The sequence below is a fragment of the Rhipicephalus sanguineus genome, chromosome 3 (genome assembly GCF_013339695.2).
Source record: "Rhipicephalus sanguineus isolate Rsan-2018 chromosome 3, BIME_Rsan_1.4, whole genome shotgun sequence".
Classification (NCBI taxonomy): domain Eukaryota; kingdom Metazoa; phylum Arthropoda; class Arachnida; order Ixodida; family Ixodidae; genus Rhipicephalus; species Rhipicephalus sanguineus.
The window spans coordinates 116,340,086-116,366,372 of NC_051178.1; the positions used below are offsets into that span (position 1 = coordinate 116,340,086).

At 47.0% G+C, this 26,287-nt stretch overlaps 1 protein-coding gene across 4 annotated transcripts in view; it reads left to right on the forward strand.

Annotated features, from left to right (window-relative positions):
* Positions 1 to 26,287, forward strand: part of LOC119386996 (rap guanine nucleotide exchange factor 4) — a 387,003-nt gene that overhangs the window by 143,000 nt on the left and 217,716 nt on the right. The window contains exon 1 of one of the 4 annotated variants that reach the window (XM_037654300.2): positions 18,285 to 18,574. The exons of the other annotated variants lie outside the window; for them this stretch is intronic. Coding sequence (XP_037510228.1) covers positions 18,530 to 18,574 — 45 coding nt within the window. The 5' untranslated portion in view covers positions 18,285 to 18,529. Of the gene's footprint in view, positions 1 to 18,284; positions 18,575 to 26,287 lie in introns of those variants that run through there. 4 annotated transcript variants of the gene reach the window in all.

The following is a 26,287-nucleotide window of genomic DNA, read 5'->3' on the forward strand; positions in this document are numbered from 1 at the left end:
AGGCGGCGATCGTTGACTCATAGGGCGTTTCCCGGCGTCTGAAGCTATTCCGGATTTCGCAGGTATGGCACAACAGAGCGGAATGCATTCTATAGCCGAGCGCCGCATGAAACGAAGAAAACGAAAGCTAGAAATAAGAAAACTTTGAAGTGCGGCTGTATTGAAAACAGTCGTTTGACATACCATTCATTTGCCCTCCTTCCTTTAAGTACCGTCCCTTCGTCTGTAACTTTTAATTTCTTTTACCCTTTTCCGATAAGCCAATGTAGTACACATACACCGGCTGGCTACCGTTGCTGCTTCGGTACTGCGCTCTTTTGGGAGGTCACGTATATTTACAGCAGGCCAGAAGAGATTACGGCGGCGCCCAAGAAGATCCTGTCGGAAAAGTGCATAGTGTGTGGAAAGTCAGTGACTCCTTTATCTGACATACGTTATTTTTAACTCATCCTGCTTTTTGGTTCACATCCATGGTTCCACATTGCCTTTCGTGCGTTCAAAGTTGCCGTGCAGGCGGCAGGCACGAACTCGACATCATGAACTATATAAAAGCAGTACGATGGCCTGACACTTCACCTTTTTAACGCTATACGTCAAGTACTTCTATAGAGTAGCTAAAACTTGCCGAGCCGTGTTCCCTCGAGATATAAATAAACTCCTTAAACGTGCTTTTATCTGTATATAGATTCAAACGAATCTTATTTGGCGACATCTTTCGGCGCACTCAGCAAAATGTCTGACGGCCCGCCCATCTATATACCCGTGCAAAAAAAAAAGATAAATAAAAATAATAAAATGTCGTGTATAGGAAAGAAACTTTGTGTGTACGCGCACCGTCAGCCCGAAGATTAAGTGGCGCTTGTGTATACGGACGCGCTGTACGGGCGGCCGCAGTGTGGGACTTAATGAGCCGTCGCCTGCTCAGCGCTGTCGCTTTCTCTCACGTGAGGACAAGCCCTCGAGACCACGGGAACGAGCAAGCGTAAAGAAAAGAAGACGCAAACATAAAAAAAAGAGCAATGAGAAAGAGAGCGGGCTAACATTAAACGCACTTGCCTCACTCTCCGTCTCGCCGAGCTTCTATAAATGTAGTTCAAGGACGCGCTCGCGCGTTCCGCTAACGGTAATGTTGCTAAGCTGCTCTTCTATTGAATTATAGTCCGGGGGGTCCGGATCGGAACGCGCATGCGCGCTCGGTGCGTCGTCGTGTGTGTCGCGTGTATCTACGCTACGTGCCAGCTCTCCTCCGTGCGACAAGCAGGCACGTCGCGCGCGCTTCTGCTTAACTGCTCGGAACGGTGCGCCTCTGTATGCCGCTTGGCTGAACCCGCCTGGCCTTTCTCTCACTTTCCCTGCCCGAGTGTTTTCTCTGCAGGGCTTTACGAGAAGAGAGAACAATGCAGTTTCGTGGAAGCTGGCGTGCGTTGCGCGCGCGAGAGAAATAAAGCTCTTAATTGACGTTTTGAAATCCGCATACTTGGGGAGCGGCGGGTGTTTCTTGTTAGCAGTGAAAGTATAGGTGTAGTAACGGCTTACGCAGAAATCTTGCGCGTGCAACCGCGTGATGCGTGCCTGGCAGGCCTTCTAAGGGAGGGGTAGGGGACAGGTTAGACTTCATTTACGCAGAAATGTTTCAACTAGTACTTTCAAATACGCGTTGACAGTGAACAGTAGTTTCTTTTTTTTTTTTTTTTTTTTTTTTTCTTGTCCGCTACTCTGGGTTGGGGTCCCGTTCTCCTTCCCCTCCAAAATTTAACTTGGCTCTGCCCTGTTCATTTTTCTTTTCTCATTGGCATTGCCTGCTATATTATTATGGTGCAGGCCGAGGTTTTATTTTTATATTATTTTTTTTTTCTATTTTTTTCTTTCTTTTTCATACCTCACAATAAAGAAAGTACTTGAAACTCGTATTTGAGAGTACGAGTTGAAGCATTTTTGCGCAAGTGAAGCCTTACCGATAATGCATCGCAACTGTTTTTTTGTTTGACTAACGCGCTGCACGACCAAAGAGCTTAACGACTTAAATACATATTTTACGTGAAAGGTACGTGGTCTGGTCTGTCATTTTTTTTCTCGACCATAAGAACGTTTGGGGGATTGGCTGTCGTGAATGCCCACGCATATATCTGACAGCAACTGGTGTGAGCCCATGTTTGCAAAACTTGTCTTACCTAAGGGATTTATTTCAGGGGTTAAATGTGGTGCAGCCGGCGGTAAGGAGAGGGGTTGGGACGGTGACGACACGATCTGAGTGGCAACGGCCAATAGTGAATTGCGCGTTGAGCTAAGATAAAGGGCCAGATGAATTCACGGGCCTTCTCTCTCAGAAGCGTCGAAAGAACTGCTCATACCTGACCTGCCACATTGACCAATGTCACGTGGGCCCTCTTGACTGACATGCAGCTGTTTGTACAGACATATTTATAGCATATACTGCTTCCTGATGTCGGGTTGGACAGTCGGTTTTTCAGAGCTGTTCTGTGGGTCGTGATGAAGAAGTCATTCTGTTTTAATGCAACGTCATTTCGACCTTCGTCATTTGTGCGATCACTCACCGCAGTGGTCTGGGGTTATGGTGCTTCACAGCTGACGCGAAGGTCGCGGGATCGAATCCTGGCCGCGGCGGCCGCATCTGGATGGAGGCGAAATGCATAGAGGCCTGTGTGCTTAGGATTTAGGCGAGCGTTAAAGAACTCCAGGATAGTCGAATGCGGAGCCCTTCACTACGGCGTCTCTCGTAATCATATCGTGGTTTTAGGCCGCAAAACCCTAACAACTGTTATTATTAGTTGATGGAACGACGCTCTCCCAACGTTGTCACGGGGATCGGCTGGTCGTGAGCGGTGGTTGATAAGAAAGGAATCGAAGGCAGCGAAATTAATTCTGACTTTACTGTGTCCTATTACGTCCGCAGCGCGAACGGCGCACGATAAACTGACGACGGTATATTCTTGTTCCATTACGATACACACTTCCATCGTAGCAGCGTTCGATTGTACTTTACAGTGCCAGTGGTCGCGCTTATAAATAGAACAAGCGAAAGCGTGGCACTTGGTTAATGGATTAGAGTACGGGGAGTGAGGGAAGAAGAAGGGGATAAAAGGAAGGAGGAGCGTCTTCGAGATGTCCCGCGTGAGGAAGAATAGGTGCTAGCGGTGTCAACGGCAGGGCGTGGCTGTGTCGACTCGGGACAGGATGAAAGTCGCCTTCGGTCGGCGCGCAGTCGCTGTCGCCGTGCCAGCTGCCATTTGCAAGGCGCGCTTTGCGGCCAGCAGGCTTACGAAATGTGCCGCTTTCCTGTCTTGGCTCCATTAGCATTGCAGCGAGACCTCTGTGTGTGCACATTTTTGTTGTTGTTTCCTGTTGTTAATGTCGTTTCGACTTACTTCTCTTTCTTCGTTTCTTTCTTCTTCTACTTTTTTTTTCTTTTTTTGTTTGTGCTCATGTCCCGTGCTTTCCTCCACCTAACTATCCATTCCCCTCTTCCTCCCGTCAGTTTTTCGTTTTCTTCTTTTTGTCTGGAGCCTGTCTGCTGCATCCGGGTCGTCTGCTGGGCCGGTCTAATTCTGCCGCCCGCGTGACATCGTGCGCAACATTGAGCGTGCCTCCTCTGAGAATGCGTTGCCTTGCCTTCTTTAGGGAGGGTGCTGCAATTAGCCCTCGACTTTGCGCTTCTTATTCCTTCTGAGTTTACTTTGCGAGCAAGGCGCCAGTTCCTGCAGTATCCGCTAAATACTGCACGTGCCTTTCTGCACGTCTGTGTGCGTCTGAAAATGCACACTTGTATGCGAACACTACGGAGGTTTTCCTGTCAGTTAATGAAGTCGTGCGTTGCAAGACAACTTTCGGGGACAAGAATTTATCGATCGCGACCTCACGTGTGGCAGGTTGGGAAGGCGGCGCGAACGTTCTAGCCAGTAAACAGGATAACTTCAGTGATTAAGTTCAACATTTAGAGGGATGTGCGTCTCCGCTTTTGCGTAAAACTCGGGCTTTATTTCTATCTTCGTCCTGCTTTTCTGTCTGCACGTTAAAGGGTCGCAATATGGACAAGCGCGTCTGGATTGCCTGCAGCGCGCGCACGCACGCACGCACGCACGCTCGCGCGCGCGCGCGCACACACACACACACACACACACACACACACACACACACACACACACACACACACACACACACACACACACACACACACACACACACACACACACACACACACACACACACACACACACACACACACACACACACACACACACACACACACACACACACACACACACACACACACACACACACACACACACACACACACACACACACACACACACACACACACACACACACACACACACACACACACACAAACACACGCACATCCCATGCAAGCACTAGCTGGTCATATTGTTTTCGGAATCGGCAAGCTGTGAAGCTTTTGTGAGAAGGTTAATAGCGGGACCGAAATGTTAAGAATCTCGCGGTTTGACGTACTACGGATAACCGGTATTAACTAGCACCGCATATGTACTAGGCAAGAAACGCTATAAGATTAAACATTGGAAAACTATTCAGAGCCCGTAAATTGTCAAGGTGCTCTTAAACTGTACGTTTGTTTTATAGCATTTTATAGAAGGTGGCGGGCCAATGACAAAGCGCGCTCACGAAGTGTCAATTTCTTCGTCGCACGGCATAAGGCGCCCTTAGTGTCGTTTCATATACGTCACTGTGGCCTGAAAGGTCAGGCGCTTCACTTCCTGATCGTCAGGTGTCGTTTTTAGTGTCGACTTCTCTTCATTTCCTTGCCGAAGAGTGACATTATGCTAATTGGACTGCCTTGTACGTCGAAATAAAACACTTGCCCGTATCTGTATCACGCATACCTGTTTTGCTTAATGTATTGGAAACAGCGCGCGCGACACATACCGTTCTATGTTTCCAGGCAGATCTGTTTAACAGCTACAAGGTCCGTACTGAACATACCGTTAATATGTAGCGATATAGCTTCAGACAAGAAGTCTGTGAATCTTAGCTGTATAGTGAAATATTACGGGTGAGGCTCAAGTTTTCGCTCGTTTTGCCGGAGGCATCCGTGAAAATAAAGAGAGAGAATGCGTGAATACAAAGAGAGAGAGAGAAAGAAAGAGGAGAGCGGATAGGAGCTCCGACTTTACATGTGTTGCCTTTGTGGCAGTATTATTCCTCTGAAAGTGTTGTATTCGTAAAAAAATGCAAAAGAAGCGCAACAAGCAAGGTCTAGCGAAGAACACACACATAGCACTGCGTGTGTGTGTTCTTCGCTAGCGCTTGCTCGTTGCGCTGTTCTTGCATTTATTGTGTCCTACCCGCTTGCCCAAGTGTCCACGCTTCATGTTGTGTCCAGTTTCCTTTCGCACTGTTGTCTCGATTCTCGGAAACGTACATTCCGCACAGACATACCCCGCTCTACAATATGCCCATGTGCGACGCGTTAGTTTGACCTTTTATGGTACGCCAGCTCGCGATGGCGGAAGAATAATCCGAAATGCGACAGCCGAGTTGGCGAAGGGAAGGCGCAGTGTTATTGTTGTATTCCTCCGCTACGTACAGGAACTCGCTGACGCACCATGTTCGGCCGATAAAGGGGCATACCATGAACACCGCTATTTCCGGGCCCTGACCCGAAATGAACGACGAAAGGACCGCGATATAAACCCAGTCGTTTCTTTTAGAGCCCCCCCCCCCCCTCCGAAAAAAAAAAAAAGAAAGCTCTCTATAAAGAAGAAAAGGAATGAATGAATGGTATTGAGAGAATAGCTTTCGTGTGTCTCCTTTTTAGTGATCATTCGTCTCTAGCGATACAAACTTGGACTGTCGAAAAAAAAAGAACTTTATTGTCGCTGGTTTGATTAAATATGCACGAGCTGCACCGTGCGCGCTCGCTCCTAGTGTAAGCTTCGTCCGGGCTGGCGCTATGTATTATCCCCTTTGCAATAGAAGTCGAAGAGTCTGAGTGCATAAAACAAAAAGAAAAGAAGTGCGACGGAAGCCAAAAAAAAAAAATCAGAGGTGGAAGTATATTGGACAGGCTAAAATATCGAGGAGAAAGTCAGCAATGCAGGTTCCATCTTTCGATAAGAGTGCCAATTTTCTTTCTGTTCTCTCAAAGCAGTTTTTCTCTCAGTCCCGCTCATAGTTATTTTCGTTTCGAGTATCTGGCTCCAATAGCGGTGTGTGAATGCATTGTACCGCATGTTTGTGGCAACGTGGTCTCTGCAACTGCGTCCGCGCACGACGGAATTAAACGCGCTAAAACTTCAGTGCGTAGCATTTTTCCTGCTTCGTTAGGTTGTTGGAAGTTCGCGAATGACAGTCTGATGTACAAGATCAGAAGTTTGTTGGTAGACGTAGCAACTACCAATCAATATATTTGCCACGTTGTAGCGACGTTGAAAAATAGAACTTCCCAAAAACAACTTATTTATTTATTTATTTATTTATTTATTTATTTATTTATTTATTTATTTATTTATTTATTTATTGAACTTGTGCCCAACAGGTACAAGCCAAGCTCAAAGCATAAACATAGCGACGGGAAAGTATTGCAGTTGCAGAATAATAAAATTGGCCGCGTATCTGCGTGCTTCGCTGCAAATGTCGTCTAAAGACGATAGAAGAGGCGCTGCGTGAGATATGGACGCCATCTGGCAATACGTCGGGAAACATGAGTGCTGTGTTGCGGGCTAGTAGTCCCGGTGCAGCGGCAGGCGAAGACCGGCGGTGACCAACGCGACCGGTGGGGACGCCGGCCAGCCCGAACACGCCGTTTGGCGCGATGCGCCGAAGGAGAAGAAATGTCCGCACTCAACGAATACTCTCTACAAACTCTCTTACTTACACGTCGCCTGGGTAAAACAGGAATGCCAGAGCGGCGCCCCCTGTCATTCGTACAATGCAATACTGAACCGAAACCGAAACACAACATGAGCTTGTGCAGAGGGCACGGAGGAAGACAAGTTTCAGCGCAGTCGCATTTTCAGCGCACCTTAAGAAACTAGGGTTGTAACACTGTAGGGCGAGTAGGGCCAGAAGGACCGTCACGACGAAAACCTGCCTCCTCAGCCGTATTCGCCTGGAACGTTGGTGTGGCTTCGCGTTCCCTCCTCCGCTCCTGGCCTTTCCACCAAGCTACTGCCTAAGTACGAAGGCCCCTACCGCGTCTTACGTCAAGCATCCCCAGTTAACTATATGATTGAGCCTGTTCAATCATCTACGGACCGCCGTCGTCGCGGCCGCGAGACTGTTCACGTCGATCGACTGAAGCCGCATTATGACCCACCAGTTGTACCTGTTCCTTAGGTCGCCAGGATGGCTCCTTTTCCGCGGGGGAGTGATTTGTAACATGGTAGGTATAGTGTACTAATGGTAGGGCGCAGACAAGAACGCCTGCGAAAGAAGAAGACGAAGACGGTTGTTGTTGGCGCTCGCGCTTGCTCGGCTTGCACCGCTGATCGCTTCAGCTGTGGCAATCTTTTAATAAACGCGTTACTGTCTCAACGTTAAACGCATACCATCAAGGTCTTTAAAATTGCGTATCTGTGTGTTTTTTATTAAAGGAACACACCATCTAATACTTAGCTAATGGTGTTACGCCTCAGATATGCGTAATATTTAGTTTTTGATCGACAACGTTCACAAGTATGAACAGCCGTACCAGCTGAAGATGGGTGGGCGGTAAGCAAGTGGTTCAACTTTGGCCGGTTGGCTGAATCGGGTGACGTGCCGACAAACAGAAAGACAGACCAAAATTTCTGCGTTTAAGTTCCCCAAGAAAGACTATCGTCTTTAATAATTGATGGGGTTTCACGTCCCAAAGCTACTTTACGTTTACGAGGGACGCCGTGGTGGAGGGCTCCGGAAATTTCGACCAGCTGGGGTTCTTTAACGTGTGCCTAAACCTAAGCACACGGGCCTCCTGCGTTTCGCCTCTATCGAAATGCGGCCGCCGCGACCGGGATTCGATCCCGCGACCTTCGGGTCAGCAGTCGAGCACCGTAACCACAAGACCACCACGTGGCGGGTGGAGAGGCGTGTCTTACGATTTTATCCCCATTCCCATCATCCGCCGTTCTTGGTCGGCTTATACTGCATTGATAACGCGCGTTCGACGTCTCGCTGACCAGACACGAAGCGCGAAAAGGAATGCCGCGAGAAAAAGGCATCGGTACGCGATATCGCGACCTTGATCTACGGGTCAAGTGCGCCGGCTATTTGTGCGCGCACTCGTTTTACATTCCTCGCAGCGCAATCGCTTATTCGCGCGTGTGTTTGAGAATGCATACGCCTCCATTCGCATCCCGCGCTGCCTGTCTGACGAGACATGCGACTACTTCGCTATAGAATAGGCGGCAGCATTCTGGAAAGTTCAGGTACACGTAGGTGGGCGTCCAGAGCGATTAACTTTCGTAAGGTGATTACACTGTGAGAAGAAACGTCCAGAGAACAAAAAGATGCGCGATTTACGTCTGTAGCTATGTTTATCAGCTGTCATAGTGGGCGTCGTCAGAAGCCGGATCAGGTTTGTCGCACTGAAGAGGGCGCATTCCGCTTCCGTCATGTGTTCAGCGATCGCGTTGAGATGTTTCATACGCAGCGGCCTACGGCAGTGACACGCCGTATCCTTTTTTATACGCCGTGAAACTTTTTAATATCCTAAGGCGAAACCCTTAGATGCGTCATCAAACGCGAAAATTGACCGTCGGTGTCGGCGTCTACACGAGTGATGCAGAAAGAAAACCATGTGATGACGTCACAACATTGTCATCATGTGACGTCGCTATGACGTCACATTGCGTGACGTCACACGATGACGTCATCGTCACTTGGGCAAATGTGTGCCGATCCCGGAGGCACTGCAACACCGCGTGAGGTGCAGAAAGCTTCCAATGCCTCCGATCCCGGAGGCAGTGCAAAACCAAATGCTGAAAGCTTTCTCGGGTGCGGGGTATCAATGCAGTCGACTGATAAGAAGAAGAAGACGGCTTTCGCCTCCGAGTGATCTTAGGAAAATGCATAAGGAACCATGCGACTTTTACAACTATGTCTGCCCATTGCAGCCATATATTCGAATTTTCGACACCTCCATGGAATTATTATTATCTGTTCCATAATTCCGAGAACCTTATTTTCAAAGTTATCCGTTTGACACTGTGGCGGTAACTTCGCTCCAGTTCCCCTTGAACTGAAACCAAAAACCCGTGCTCATATGTCGGCGGTCGTAGCGAACGAACCATCGTGGCCGGCTGCGTCGATATGGATCTCAACAGGGCTATGTTGTCTCAGCATAACTTGGTCCCCGTAACTCGCCCACGACTTTGACCAATCACGACAAACTGGAGACAAGATTCAAGTCAAGATTCTTCTTGTTCTTTTTTCGAGACGGAATGCTTGTCGACGCTAATGTAAACATTTTATGCGCCTTTTGCAAACCGCGATAAGATGATGCGTGGTAAGAAAAATATCAACCGCGGTCATCGTCTTCTATCGACTCGCTTTAGGCACCGTCTCTCTATCCGGCCTCAGGCGATACACCAGGTATACTGTGTTTACCAGACTCATGGGCACTGCACGCATACCCAGAACACCTGATTCACTTTTAATAGAGGTATTTATGTTAACACGTGGTGGAGGGGTAGGGGTAATACGATGGCATGTTTAGGAGGCATTTATTTGTATATGAGGAATTAAGAAACTACGTTCAATCTATGCGCTAAGCAACCACTACTTTTTCAATAACACAGTGCTTGACAGACGACCACTGAAATTAAAGAGAAAAAGGAATGAAGGATCAAAAGAACGTTATGAATAAAGTATGTTATCACGTTGTCACGCATTTAGCGTTCACAAATTAAGATTACAGCAATGGAATGTACAAATGTCGTAGAGCATGCCTATTTCGTCATTACTAATAGAACTGCCGTATAGCTATATATGCAGCGGAGTTAGGTATCCTGAGAAACGTATCGACGAGTTAGTCCATAAGAAATGCATTTCGGAAGTATAGCTTAGAAAGAAGCTCAATATATTATCTTTGATACACGCACTCGAAGCGTTGCTTGTATCTCTCCCGGGCTACAAGTGAGCTATAGCGGATACGCGCATTACTGTACACATGTTAGCTGCACAGTGGCGAAGGTTGAATACAGCGATATGGAATTGCTTGCAACACGTAGTACATACGCCCGGGTCTTATCCTTTCATCACTCATGTCCGGCGATCTTTATGTGTGGAGCCGCGAATTTCTTTTTTTCTCCTATACGCGCATCCTGTTTACTACTAGCCACTGGTGGGCTCGTCCATTTCTGCGGTGCCAGGGGGAGCCGGGGGAGGAGGGTGGACACCCCTCTGCGACGAAGCAATTGCGTCAGAAGGCACCTCCCCGCACGGGTGAAGGACGGAAAAATACCTATACACGAGTGAACAGATAGCGTCGGTGCCTCCCTTGGTCATATTCGCGGTGTTTTGTATCTGTTTTGATAAAGCTGGAGCTCAGCGACGGGCGTCACGACTAGAGACGAACGTGTATCTCGAAGGCGTCGTATAGAATGCGCACGTTCGCGCGCGCCGGCGCCGCGTCGTCAAATAACAAGGCACGCCGGACAGCGAACGTCTCCGGGCTACGGGAATATACACCTTCCGTGCCCTCTCGCACGTGTGTATGGCCCCGTATGTTTCTGTATACTTGCGTTGCCGCGGAGGACCTTGACTGAAATGGCCCGCATTATCCTGTCTGAACGAATGGACGGCCCTTCTTAAGGCGCACGGAAAAACGGACGGTCTTGAGATGTTTGTGCGGGGATTCGCTGTAGCCAAGCTTTATTTCTTATCCCTGCCTCGACGTAGTTCTCTGCCGATACGCTTGTATATATATATATGTATAGTCATTTTCATTCTGAGCCGAGTATAGTTCACGCGTGCTGGTTTACAGTAACTGCAAAGCCTGACAAAATGACATGCGGTTGCAGGAAGAAAATAAGCATGGACATGCTGGGGTTAGCAACAACTTGTAGGTTTGGGCGAGTCGGTTCATGATGCGAAAACTAGAAGCAGCGCGAAAAAAACGACGACAAAAATAGGAACACACACAACAGGACTAGCGCTGAACTGCCAACTGTTGGCAGTTCAGCGCTAGTCCTGTTGTGTGTGTTCCTATTTTTGTCGTCGTTTTTTTTCGCGCTGCTTCTAGTTTTCGCATGCTGGGGTTGTGACACGCAATTCCTTCGACTTCGTATATATATATATATATATTCTGTCTCGCACTGGATTTTTTCGATCCAGTCAGGGAGCAGGTGGTTGATGCGGTAGTATTTGCGACATGAAACTGTCTCTACATGCCAAATGGAATAGCAAAGCTCCTTTACACAAATTCTGGACGCTATAGCTGCGCCCATGAGACAGAAAGATCAAATAAAAAAGGTTTAACGATGACGCAACAGCGTTAACAGCAACGGCGATTACGACAACATTTCGCGAATGGGCTTTTCATGTACAGCAGACATAGTCAAGCTGTATCCGACATTTCAGTATATCGGCAAGAACAGTAACTCGCAAGCAGTTAAATGGTTGCTTGAACACTTCGTCGCGCCTGTTCTTCTTTTTCTTCTTCGTATTATTATTATTATTATTATTATTATTATTATTATTATTATTATTATTATTATTATTATTATTATTATTATTAACAGCTATACTACCGGATATGAAAACATATAGATACCACATAGAGGAAATATCGAGGGAACAATATGACAAGTGCCACCGAGACGAGCTAAACAGTTACCCGCACTCTTCAGAAAAACGGGAATTAAAAGTAAAGTTGAAAAGAGGTAAAAAAAAAGACGAAAGAAATGAACGAATGTGAGCAAACAAAGGCAAAAGTAAAGAAGAAACACGAAAAAATATGCACTTTACGAAACCCATCTGCCACACAAGGGAATGACAACATATATTCGCTCGCGTCGTATTAAGGAAAACATGTCACGATTAAGCTTTATTGAACAGAAAGCTTCCTATAACAGGGGAGAAAACGCTGAAGCATGCACCAACAGTTTAAAGCGATACGTGGGACGAGGCTAGTTTTTTTTTTTTTTTTCATTTTCGATGTGTCCAGCGCAGCTTTGGTCCTTGTCGCTCCTTATGCGTGCACCCGTACTTGCGCTGAACTTATTGAAAAACTCAACAGACACCCGTCTCTCGGCCAAGGTATCGATTTCCGCGCTTTCAGAGTACTCTTTCTTATTATTTTATTTTATTTTTTGCTTGCGCAGTTTATAATCTCTTGTCTGTGGCGTGCTATTGACCTCCTTTTGTCTAGTTGTGTAACGACCGGGTTCCGGCCGCCGTCTCTCTCCAGACAAATGCCGCGGGCGTCGTTATCTCGTCTAGGCGTCCTCTTCGTATAAAACGGTTATCTCGCTTTTCCGGCTATACTCGACACTCGATGCCGCGCACGTGTACTGTATGACTATAGCTCACGTAGGTAGCGCGTGGCGCGGCGCCAAGTGCGCCTTTTATAATCTCGCGCGTTTCGGGGTGAAGATATTCAAGCGCGCATTCTGTTTAGTAATGCTGGGCGTGTCATCAGCGAAGCCTGCTGGCCAATGGCAAATAGTATAATAATTGAATACTTGTGGGGATTTTACGTGCCAAAACCACGATATGATTATGAGGCACAGCGTATATATATAGAGTGTATAGTGTGGCAGGACGCGGGATTAATTTCTACTACCTGGGGTTCCTTTAACGTACACCTAAATCTAAGCACACGGGTGTTTTTTTCATTTGGCCTCATGGAAATGTGACCGCCTTGTCAGGGATTCGAATCCGCGCTCTCGATATTAGCAGAACAGCGACATAGCCGCTAGGCTACAACGGCGGGTTAATGGCAAACGAACTTTAAGATATCCCGAACACGTATGATTGTATTTAGGAAAAAAGATATACCGGGGTTGAACGCGGCTAAACTAAGTTTTTCGAGCGATAACTCGGTTTTGCTTGCGCTGGAAAAGCACGAGATCATTTTTTTTGCACAGATTTAGCATTGTGGCATGTCTCGGCTTAGCCAAGGACGACGAGAAACCTACACGCTTCGACTACACGCCGCGGCAAGGGAGCCGAAGTGTTGCACTACAAGACATCGCACAAACGCTCCTCGGTGCCGTCGGGGCTCTGGGAGCGAACGCGCCGTGAACATGGATGCACGAGAGACTCACCTCGAGCCGTGGCCTCCGAGATTAGCTCCGGCAGCGCGCCGCTGCCGAAGCTAATCGTGGAGGCCACGTTTGAGACGCTGTTCGTTTTTGCGAACGCGACGCACTATAGTTTCCCTTTAGTCTTTCGTTGGCATTGACCTCGGCTGGGGTTAGAGGTCATACTCATGCAGGGAGGTTTTCTCTTGGTTTGTACCGGGAGGAGTAGAGCTATCTCCCTAGAAAAAAAAGTATATGATTCACAGTATGACCTACTCTTCCATGGGAGAGAAGTGATTAAGCTATATCTGAATACTTGTGTTTAGAAAAATTCTGGAGACGAGGCTTGTTTAAAAAGTAGAGACGGTTTATAGTAGTGAGTACTTTACTACAGCTCTTTGCAACACGGCATCCTCGTTTGGAGACGCGGCTTACTTTTGCCGTTTCTGTGAGCAACTGGAAGAGACCACGAATACTGAGCTATTCGTAAGTTAAACATTCTTGTCGTCTAGAGTTCGTTTATTTCACTTCTGGGTGAAATATTTTGCTACACACGATCGCTTTGGTGAAGGCGGTACCGTGTTTTCAACGAGATGTGGGGCACTTCGGCAGAAATTACTGGGTTTTTTTTTTTCTTTTCTTTTTTACCTTTTTAGAAATGCTTGCCGCCAGCAGACAACTGTAGCTTATAATTTGAATGCGTGGTTGAGCTCGTTTTATGAAGAAATATAGCGTAAATTACTGCGCAATAATGAAATGATTATTTAAGTTGCAATCGCAATTAATTGCTATAATATACAGTATATAGCGCTTCAACTTGCTTTAAATTGGGTCTCTAGAACCTGCGCATCAATTTATGTAAATGTCAAGTATTCGTAGGCAGTCGATCATAATACTCGTCGCAAATAGAAAGGAGAGCGAGAGGCTTCCCCTGATGCCAGCTTTACAAGAACAATATTTTTTAGTTATCCAAATTCGGTTAGTTTAGATTCTTGCATGTTATCTCTCGCAACCTGCACTGATGCTCAAATCACTCCTGCAATATTATGTCCATGTATAATTCAAAATGATGCGGTGATAACAAAGTGTCTTAGTCTTTCAGTAACATCTTCAATCACTGTTTTCTTTTAACCCAGATTTTGGTATTATGAAAAAAAATCCATACAACGTTATCTCTTTGCTTACATTTTCAGTTCGTATGTCTGTACGCTCGGTCTCACACGGTCTTGTTTTTCTTATATTATTTTTCTCTGCAACAGAAAAAAAAGGGGGGGTGAGGTGTTGCCATTTTTTAATGACGTCGTAAAACTCGTAGGTTATTTATCTGTGTGAACACTCCGTGTATTGTTCGCGGTGCACTCTCTTACTTTCAGCAGTCTACACGTTGACGTAGTTGGTTTCATGCTTACTAACTCTAAAAGCTCATTCCCAACTTGCTCGGTTCAGACTTTCCCATATTTGTGTGCGTCCAGCGGCTGAGTTTTCAAACTTCTCAATAACACTGTTGTGATAAAACATCATTAAATCGCACGATCTACGCGAATGTTCTTTCTTTTCTTTTTTTTTTGAAATTCGGTATTTAAAGTCTCCGGGCGTCTATTGGGTTACAGATGAGGTCTATTAACGTTGATCAGTGGGGGCTTCCTTAACATGCACCTGAATTCAAGTGCATGTACTTGGATTGCGTGCTTATCGAGGTACGGTTGCTCCGGCTGCGAAGTGAGCTAGTGACATCGTGTTCGTTTGCACTGCATCACATACGCTAGGAGCGGGCGTATACAACGAGGAATGCATGTATATTCCGTAACATGCTAGTCCATGTAGTACATACAGGTTGATGACTTTTGACATCAAGACCAAAACGTTATACCCCGTATTCAGAGACACGATTTTACTTGAGCGCCTGACGTCAAGGCAACGCATCTCGTCAAAGCGCCGAAGGAAACGCAGCGAGCGTCTCGGGCACGTTCGTGCCAGGCGTTAGATTTTCCGGAATCGTAGAAGTCTAGTCGCAGCTTCAAGATAGGCACATTCCTTAATAAGGGAATAAACACTTCGTTTTACTTTCTTCCGCAAGAGTTGAAACTCGCCCGGCACATGACGGACGAGTTAAAAAAAAAGAATCGTGAGTCCAATTACACTCAGTGACAGTAGGTGACCAGCGGAACTGACGGGCGCAAAATCTCCTTTGGCAGTTGTCTAAGGCAGGGGTCGGTAACCGGTCGAGGTGGAGGGCCGAGTTGCGTGAAGTCGACACTGCGGAGGCCGGATGACAAATACGAGGGGGGAGGCGGGGCTAGGGAGCGGAGTGGGGAGGGGGAGGAGGGGGGGGGGGGCACGGAAAGAGAAAATTTCGGCGAATTGACAATAATGTACAGTACTAGAATAGAAATCATTCTACAAGAAAATTCGACGACGCAAACCACCGAGAAGAGAAGGCGAAAAGAAAGAGCGTCAACTCGCAACTCACAAATACTTCAGATATAACTTTCCTTTACACTGCGAGATACGTGCGAGGAACACAGACACAAATGCTGTTAGGTAACGGACATAAATTGCGGCGTTTCCGATACCAATTATGAACATCTGTGCGTATTTGCATGGCTGACATATTTTAGTTGCGAGTTGACGCTCTTTCTTTTCGCCTTCTCTTCTCGGTGGTTTGCGTCGTCGAATTTTCTTGTAACATGCACCAACTAGCCCAACAACAAGTTTTACTAAAATAGAAATCATGTTTATTTTCAGCATGCATTTCACAAGGCTGCAATTTACAAACATATGTCGTAATGCCAACTGGAAGCGATTTTTCTTTGTTCCCATCTAGGTAACCCCATTTGAGGTCAAAACAGCCAGGTCGGCCTTCAGATATGAGGCAACAAGGCGAAGGGGGGAAGAGTTCTGACGTCGTGCCGGGGGCCGCAGGTTGCCGACCCCTGGTCTAAGGGATGGGGAAATGTTGAGTTTTATTGTAAACAGCGGCTCCCCTGAGAGAGAGTAAAACATCTTTATTATTACTATATTAGTCCGGGGCAAGGAGGTTTTAAAAAAAATTCTGGAGTGGAAGCTCTCGAAACGCCTTGCCAGCGAAAGTGAAGCCAGCTTTTGCCCACCAAAAAGCTCGGAAACATGCTCTTTTCTGGTGGTGCCTACTTAGAGATCAAATGGCTTTGATCTGTTGGTGTAAACGCTACGTTAATTACGAAATAAAAGATCGTTGTTGCCGACAAAAGTAACCCGTCGAGAGGATTATTGACGATCGATGTCCAATAAAATTTGCCATGACTTTGAAGCTTACTTATGAAAACTAGTAACACAAAGACACACTTGCAGCAGTATCTGACCCCTAAAAGTTGCCATATTAAACTTCTCTGGCGTGCGTGGAAAACGCTCGCTTTCCTTCGCCAAACGCCGATAGTTTATCGTGCCCCTAGTAAGATGGCGGGAGCAGCCGCCATCTTTTGGTGGGCACGGCTTCACTATTGCGCAATAATCGCCACTCCAGCAATTTTTTTTAACCTCCTTGGTCCGGGGTCCCTAGGATGATTCCGGCGATGTGTCGAGCCCGTATTTTTATTATGGCTGTTTTGGCGTTCGTCAGCATCGTGAGCGGCCCCGTGAAGAATGCATGGCGAAACGCGTACTTGGAGTCAAATTTTCGCAAAGCTAGAATTTTTCTAATGCGTGCAATTTTCTATGTCGGTTTTATGGGTTGGCTTGCCCAGTGCTTTTATTCCACCACCTGTCCGTACACCACCGTACCTAAAACCACGGCCAGCAGCCGAAGGCGCGCCGCCGCAGCGAGCAATGGCAAAGTCTATTGTTTTTTTTTTTTTTTTTTTGGTATACGCGCTCGGTCTGCGCAAGCAGCGATCCGCTGGAAGCTAGCATACGTACAAACAGCTCAGCTGTAAAAGAGAAATTTTACATGGTCATTTATTCATTCCAGATAACGGCTGACTGGCTTTTCATTTGTTTGTTTCATGGCGTGTACGTTTAGTACCGCGAGCTATTGTTACAGTTTCTCTCTCTCTTTTTTTTTCTTTTTAACGTGTGGCTATGCGGCTGATTCGCAAGCTGGCGCTTACGGCACACGCCTACAAAGGAGCAATTCAGCCAACTCAGTCGACTTCGCACACGGTGCTGTCTGAGACGCCTTAGCTACTACTGCTGGTCGTGGGTCGTTCCGTGACTGCCGTGTGCCGACGGCCGGAAAACCGGCAGCGTTCCTCTCCCGTGCCTCGGCACGCGTGCCCCACTTGGCGCAATGAAAGCGGCGCGCCGCGCCGACGTCGCCGCCCAAGCGCGCTGGCAAACGTTAAAGCGCGGGCACTAGCGCGCGCGCGTGTGTGCTCGCCGTGCCGTTTGAACGCTCTTGCGCGCTGGACTCCGCAGTCCGGTCGTCGGGCGCCGTTACCCGACGCCCTCTCCTCTTTCCACCGAATGTCAGGCGCGTGTTCCACGGCAGAGGCTTGACCAGTTCGACGAGGCCCTGACTAAAACGAATAAAAGCATGCATATTACAGGCTTCACCCCCTCCTCCCCGTCCTTACCAGCGCCACGGGCTCTCCATATGGCTTTTACACCGATATACCGTCTTTGTTGTCTCCGCATCCTTTATTTCCGTTTGCATCAGCCTGTTGCCTCTTGTCTACTGACTATGTAAAGGTGTGTGTGGGGGGGGGGGGGGGGGGGGGAGAAAGAGACGCTGTCTCTCCGCATTACCTCCTCCTCATCTCATCTCTCCGCTTTCGCTGCCCCTTGTTTGTACACACCTGTGCTGCGGCTGCTCTTTCGCTTTGCGCGCGTGTAACGCTCAACTGGACTGGAGAGGGAAGACGTCGCTTTATAAAGCGTGTTAGAAAAGAGGGAAGGAAGAAAGAAAGAAATAAAGAAAAAGGCTGCGCCGCCGAGGCGACGGTAGCGGTTTAGGAGGGGGAGACGTCAGTTGTTGCGCTGGCGGAAAGTCGTCGCCGCTTGCCCTGCAGCCGCCGCCGCCGTCGCTTGGGTTTTTATTACACGCTTCCTCGCTTGTATACAGGCCGAGCCCGTCTTCCCGTAGTGACCAACCGCACCGCACTCTCTCGGAGACGGCGCCACGTGCCTTATGCTTACCTGTGTACGGTTGCGCGCTTCCGACCAGGATCGTTTCTGCGGAGATTGCGACGTAGGTGTCCTGAGTGCAAAACCCTTCCTCGTCCCGGTTACGCTATCTCGCTGCTTATTCGTGCCTTGTTCCACGTCGCCGAGTGCGCTGTCCCAGCGATTGTTTCGTGGATGCAATATTGCATCGTGTGTTCGCCGGCGAGATGTTGTGGAGGAGCAACAAGGGCTCGTACGTCGTCACTGGACCGGTACGTGAGTGGCCGTGTTTATTTTCCTTTTTGTTATTGTTTTTTTTTCGGCGTGACCCACCGCGGTGATCAGGTGGTGCTCGACTGCTGACCCGAAGGTCGCAGGATCGAATCCCGGCCGCGGCGGTCGCAGCTCGATGGAGGCGAAATGCTAGAGCCCCGTGTGCTTAGATTTAGGTGCACGTAATAGAACACCAGATGGTCAAAATTTCCGGAGCTCTCCACTACGACGTCTCTCATAACCATATCGGGGTTTCGGAACGTAAAATCCCAACAATTATTATTATTGGTGCTATATGGGCGTAGTGTTTCTAACCACTGCCAGTGGAAACAACGCAGCGGTAACGTAAATACTATCGAGTAGGTCGGTACCAGACTCTGTTACGTGGCCTGGTTAGCACTCTGGCCTAGTTAGCACTCGTTAAGGCCTGTGTGCTCGATGACGATCCTACTCTTTAACTATAACTCTGCCGCGAGAGAAAATGTTAAGCGAAACAATTCGTGGTCTGCATAAAACGCGGCGGTGCTTCCATAATGGCGGACCTTTGCATTGAGGTGAACTATGAATAAAGCGGACCCTATTAAATGCTTCTTTGTGCTGTTTCATTTGCCTGATTCTTTTTGCTCGCGGTAACCAATAATCATTTATTGGACAGCCTTAATTTCTGGCATATTTTCAAGTTCTAGTCAGCGCGTGTTTTCGGCGCCTCTTCATTTTCTAGTAAGTTTCGTCATGGCATGCACTTACTTTGATTGTTTTCAGCGATAGCTGTAGCTGGCAATCTTTCGTCAAAACAAGCCCGCTGATCGAGCTCTCAGATTATATCACCCAGACATGTGCGCCAGCGATTACCGACTGGAAGTTACGACCACCCCGTGGAAGATTAGAAGGTCATGGTCGATAACGCCGTCCTCGGGCAACTACGTCTGTCTCTCTCCACTCTCTCTCTCTCTCTCTCTCATCCTTGGGGCTAAGCGGAAACGTCACTTTCCGCGACCTAACATAATTTATGCAAATAGTTACCACGGGTGCTTCCTGGCAGTGTGCCCCTATAGCCTCCCATTCCTGCTACCCATTAGCATATACATGACATACGCACATGAAAATGTATTTCGTTCAATCTGACCATTAATATTTTCTTGCCGTTATTTTCGGCGCGAGGGAACAGGCGTTACGTTGTGCGCTGGCTACAAGATTGTCGTAGACGTGACTCACGGCCTAAACCTTGTGGAATAATACATATATTTGATATAATCTGAATCATTGTGATAAGCCATAGATAATTCATTCAAAAAGGCTTCAGTTCGTCGAAATTCAATTGTACAGTATTTCAAATAATTGTGACTATACCAGTACGTTTTATTGGAGCAGCAAGGGCTCATCGCTCTCATTTACCAGCGTGAGCCAGCGAGAACGTGTGGCGTAATTGACTTTGAACAAAATACCTAATTCAGCAAATTAATTACTGAATATCATGTCACGAAGTCGAAATGTCAATGATTGTCCAGCTCTAATCTCGACCTTCCGTTTTCTACTTTTACGACCGCAAAGAAAACGATCTGTGTGTTTGGTTCAGTGTTCAATGGCCCAGTTTACTGGGACACGACAGAATACGACAGAATTCGACAGAATACGAGCATATCGCTATTCCATCATATTTTAGGGGCGAAGCTCCTTAAGGCGGCACCCGTTCGTCCCTCGTAGTCGTCGTGGTCGTAGTAGTGAGTAACAAGTCTTACGCTTTGACCTCCAAGGTGGTGCCGGTGGGAGATTTCTCCTGTGCGTTGTTGAACAATAAAAAATTCGCAGCGTGCGCGTTAACTAAAAGCCGAATTCTTCTCTCTCTCATTCCCCATTAGCAGCCATTGGCATGTTCCAGTAGGAAACGTTAGTAGAAGTAGAAGTGTAAGTGTTAGCTAAAAGCCGACTTCTTCTGTCTCTCATTGCCATTAGCAGCCATTGTTTACCTCCAAGGTAGTGCCTGGTGAGATTTCTCCTGTGCGTGATTAAACAATAAAAATTTTGTTCAAAACGCCGTTGATTGATGAAATAAACCAACGAAAGACGCCAGATGTTTTGTAAAAGCAGAACGAAAGAACGCCAGATGTTTTTCTTAAAGTGTAGTAGTAGTAGTTATATGTAGCCACCTCGCCCGATCGTCAACGGGCGAGGTGGACCGGCAACGGCGCGAGGACCCTGCCGTACGAGAGTTAAATCACACTAAAAGACATACTTTGCGGGCGATACACTCTAGTGAGCTTTCAACTTTTCGTCTTAATGTACATGATAAAGAAATTATTTCTACGAAAAACGCAAGGCACACCTTGAGCAATATGTTTGGTTTTGGGACGCTAAATGGAACCATGAGGCGATGCGAAGCCGGAGCACTTGCACGATCGCGTTCCGTTGGCTTTCGTTGGGCATACTACCGACCTCGCGTCGTGGAACGCGCGTCCTGTCTTCCCTCTAGCCTTGCCTTTAATTCGCACAGGACGAGCGGGGAATGCGGTCGCTCTTGGCGCTCTTTCGCTCGGGAGCGGACTTCTTGCTTGCATTTCACCGATCACAAGTGATAATGAAGGGACCACGTAAACCAACAGTACAATAAAAGTTTGATGTTTAATATATACACGATGTTTCACACTCTTTATATTATGTACTGGGCGCATTTCACGGAAGAGTTTCACGGTTTACAGATGATTCCCTCCGTAGCTTCGCCCCACTCATCATCATTCACCCCGTGGATATGCTGTGATTTTTTATGTGGTAAGAGAACAATAAATAGCTTGCCGTCATAACTTTCAAGACTGGGTCTTCGATAGCTCGTCCCGTCCACGTAGTGACCTTTTCCAGGTCTGACTCGTGTTACGTGACTACGAAGACTGGGGGGAAGGGGGCGAGAATTATGGACGTTATTCGCACCGCGAAAACAAGCTCGTTTCGACGCGGCGAGGTGGCCTTCTGGGAGCAGCCGTCTGCGGCAGCAGCATCTCCTATTCCCAGCGAGGCTGCATCGGGTACTTCGATGACCTTTTCATCAAAATTCATGAGTGCAGCGGCGGGCCTTTTACGTGACCGCACGTCAGTGGTGCCCTTTTCAGCCGCCGTGCTCCGCGGACGCTTGTTCGCGCCAACTGGGCTTGTGTAGCCGCGCGCCTTTACCGGAACGACTAATGGATAAAGCGACCTGGATATCCGCGATGTCGTCAGAGTAATCAGCCATCTTACACTCCCCCCCCCCCCCCCGCTCCTTTTTGCTTGCGTCTCGAGTTGACCGACCTTTCGGGCGCGCTGTCAGACAGTACAGCCTACAGCGCCGCGGCAAGTGGTGGGTCACAGGAATGAGATACAAGATCGGCGAGTGGTCTGCATCCTAAGGGCAGCGTTCGTTTATCCGCGCGATTCGGTTTATTACGTCGCGCGTTAATTTATTTCGAAGGAATATGGAATGCGGGGTGACCGTATCTATACGTCTAGCTTGCGTAGCGCATACTATATGTCGCGTCCTCTGGCTATGCTGCGACCCGAGCGACTTAATTGCTTTCGTTTCTGTGTTTTCCTTTCCGCATTTTCTGTTCTTTTGTGTTTTATTTCTTTTTCACCACGCTTGTTAGGCACCAACGGTATTTATTTTTCGTGTGTCTAACATATCCGGGCCATTGCGTTATCCACATCCTGTGCTCGTTGTTCTTTGGCGCATGATTCGCTATTACGGCAGACTATATCGCTTAGTAATTGTCTGCTCTCGTTTTTTCTGAAGACGCTGCATAAATTACCTGTGAATCTTATGGCTCATGATAAACTGTTACTTGTTCCTGGGCTACTGCGTTTGTATTGCAGCATCTCTATGCTCTCTCTCTCTCTCCCTCTTGGATCGATTCTGCTTGACAGCTGAAAATGACCGCTGGTGGAGAAAGCAGCGAGACCTAGTATTAGTAAAAGCAATCACGAAAGGGCGTATGTTGGTTTAGTTTAATGTAGACGGCGGGTTTGATAACGATCCCTGCTTTATGCTCATGCTCAGTCATAATGCACCACTGACAAGCCCGCTCCACTTTACATTGGCTGAACGCTAATAAACTGCCTGTCCCGGCGTCTCAGTGAATTCGACGTTCGCTAATCACAAGGTCGCTATTAAACGCTTGGCCTCGGCTGTCTAATTCCGACACGAGCGGCAGGAATGCAAGGAATGCTCGTGTTCATGTTTTTTTATCTTTGAGGGCTCGTTAATAAGCTCGGGTCGACAGAATAAGTATGAGGCTTTTTGTATAGGACCGAATACTCTATCCCCTCTATAAACTTCCGAGCCTCTAAAGGCAACCAATAGTTTGACAAGCAAATGTATTTAGGCAATCAATCAATCAATCAATCAATCAATCAATCAATCAATCAATCAATCAATCAATCAATCAATCATTTAAACTTCTGCTGTAAACGTGTTAGTTATGGCTGGTAGGCTAACCTATATATCGATGAGTGCACATACCTCATTCCCGCCAGCATACCAGGGTAGTTTGAATTTCGGATTCAAATCTAACACGTGTGTAGCGCGACTAGCGGGCAACGCGAATTAACGATAAACAGAAGACGAGCACTGGTTTTAGCTTTAGTTTTTCCGAAACAAGCGTATTATTCGAGGTGTGTACACACTAAACATTTTTACACCCTTGAGGGTGTAAATCGGCTTGTCGCCAGACGGACACCCTTAGGGTGTTATTGACTACACCCTTCAATTAGGGTGTTAATTTAACACCCTAAAGAAAGGGTGTTCAGCAAAAATTTTATGGGGTGTTAGGGTGTTAGCTCGTACTAACACCCTTTTTTATGGGTGTTGGAAGGGTGTACACGATTCCTTTAGCGTCATGTATAATGGCCGAAACAGAAGCTTTAGGTGGTCACAAAGGGCGTCATGCATGTGTTCCTGTGGATGTCATTAATTCGGGGTGTACTACCGTATTTGCACAAACGCGTCTTCATATTGGTTTGGCAAAGGTCGTGTTCACATAAGGAGGGCTTGGTTGGAAAGACACCCCGAATTAGTGTAATCTGCAGTGATCCATGCGTAAGCCTCGTATGATCATCTTAATCTTCGAATTCGGTCATCACCCACTTGTGCTGCATATTAAGGATCATGAAATGAAATCAGAATTAGTGCACACATATAAATATGTATATACAACATCATGTACGAGCATATGTACAAAGCAATGCTTAATATGGCTTCCACATCCAGTCGAACTGGTCTGCAAAACATAACACTTGATTTTCAAAAAATATAAAATATTTATTGTATACTGTGATACAGAAAGGTATGAAAAATTGGGAAAAGCAGGCATGGGTAATGACGAAACTTTTTTTACGTACAACAAAATTCGTGTTACGTGCACTTTGACAACAAACATAAGCTGATCGAACCTGCCAATGAGGGTGCCTGATACTTGAAAATGCTTTGTTAAATTAAAATAATGAATTCCTTATTAAGATGTCTTGAATAGTAAAAAAATCTAAAACATTCTTACTGTGCTCGAAAACTAACAGACCTTTGCATTATATCAACACTAAAAATATAATTCAAGCAAACAATGCCGAAAATCGCCCGTTGTACTAAAAATTGCAAAACTGAAACGGGCGCTTTCATACAGCAAGCCGTTTCATTGTCCTTAAGAGAAATTGTTCACGTTTGAGCTCGCGGTAGGGGAAATCTGCAAAACCGCAAGTAGATGCACTTGGACCCACTGGAACACCACTGTCTAGTTGATGCAACATATGGCACCTCTGAAATACCGCTGTCAGTAGATAGAGCACAAGGTATTGCAAGAATGTCACCCTGCATTGAAAAATAAAATGCATTGTGAGTGTGTACTGCATATGCACCTTGTACTACAGCGCAAAAATAATCGTGAACACGTTCCCGCTATTTATTGTGTCCTTGTGTGTTCGAGCACTAATACAACGTGAATACACACCTACTTCCCCAGACCCGTTCGCTACAGTATATTGTTCGCTACAGTATAATGTCCTGTACAGTGCAGAATGTTTAGTCCCAGTGTAATGGCATGCATAATTAGTTGCGCAGGGAACAAACGGCAAAGGGAACAAAGCTGATGCTATGGGCGCTACTCTCGCTGTGCATTAAAAAAAAGAAAGGCGCACACAGTGGTGAACCTTTCCTACAGCTGCTTCTGTTTTACGAGCTGGAAAAGATTGTTAATATATGGAGCACCTACTAGCTCTGTGATCAACCTAGGCGAAATATTGCGCTGTAATAACTGTCATATACACAACAAATGAAACCAACAGACAATAATGAGCGCTGTCTAACAAAGAAACTAGCCCTCGAACAACTACTTTTCTTTAATAAGTATAGTTGTGTACTTGATCGGTAGTACATAGGTGTGTGTGTGTGCATGTATTCAGAATTTAGAATACGAATAGAGTATTTCGCTATTATATTAATTATTAGCATATTGGGCTAAAAATGTGAAATCACGCTTTTTGGAATAATCGGACAAATTCGAACAAATGAAGACTTGAGTGCTACGCATTCATGTCTTTCAAGTAAGATATCACTAACACGTAATCGTTCTAAGCCTGCTAATTTTAAACGTAATTGCGACGGATCGCCAACCAAGACTCGTCGTGGCTGGCCATATGCATACCGGTTGGCGCATGCCGCGATCACGATTTGTCGCGGAAAGATTAGCCGCGTCCCTGAACTGGTGATATGGCCGACGCCACGCAAAATGTCTTTCGTCCTTTGGGAAAGCGAAAGGCCTATCAATAAGTCTGACTTCAGCGCGAATGCATGCGGCAACGCCGTTACAGATAAACACCGGAAAGCACGAAAAACGCGGTTACGGCCATCTATGAACTTGCCAGTACGGCACAGCCCTATAACCATAAGAAAGTGAAGCCATCTCACAGCGTTGTTGTATGCGTGCTGCGCGGATTAAATAGGCGACGAGCCAAACGCGCCTGGCCACCACTGGCTGCCACCTTCGTTCCTTGTGATGAACCGCGAAGTACGCGTCCGTCGCGGAAACTAAAACAGCTGGCCCTCGCAAGGCCTTTCGCTTTCCCAAAGGACGAAAGACCTTTTGCGTGGCGTCGGCCATATCAAGAGTTGAGGGACACGGTTAATCTTTCCGCGACAAATCGTGATCGCGGCATGCGCCAACCGGAAAGCATATGGCCAGCCACTAGACAGGGGCGATTCGTCGCAATTACGTCTTAACCTTAGCAGGCTTGGAACGATTACGTGTTAGTGATATCTTACTTAAACGCGGCACCTGCGCTCTGATAGGAGAGGAGCGGGTGCGAAGTATATTCTACAACAGGGGATCGGCAACCTGAAGCCCGCGGGGCAGTATTATGTGGCCCCCCTCTTCTTTTCACTACCTATCTGAAGACCGACATGGCATTTCTGACCTCAAATGGGGTTAGACAAGAACAAAAATTGCTTGCAGTTGGCATTACAACGATTGTTTGTAAATTGCAACCTTAGGAGATGCGTGCTAAACACAAACGTGATTTCCATTTCAGTTTTGTACGTTATTGTTCGTTCCACGAATTCGTTTGCTTTGACTGCAAACCGTCCATAACGCTGAGAACATGGACCGTCAAAATAAGTTGCGCCGCGCGCGATACAGGCCGAAAGGGGAGGATCAACCGGTTGGAAAACGTGAAACTGCACGTGCCAAAGATCATGATGT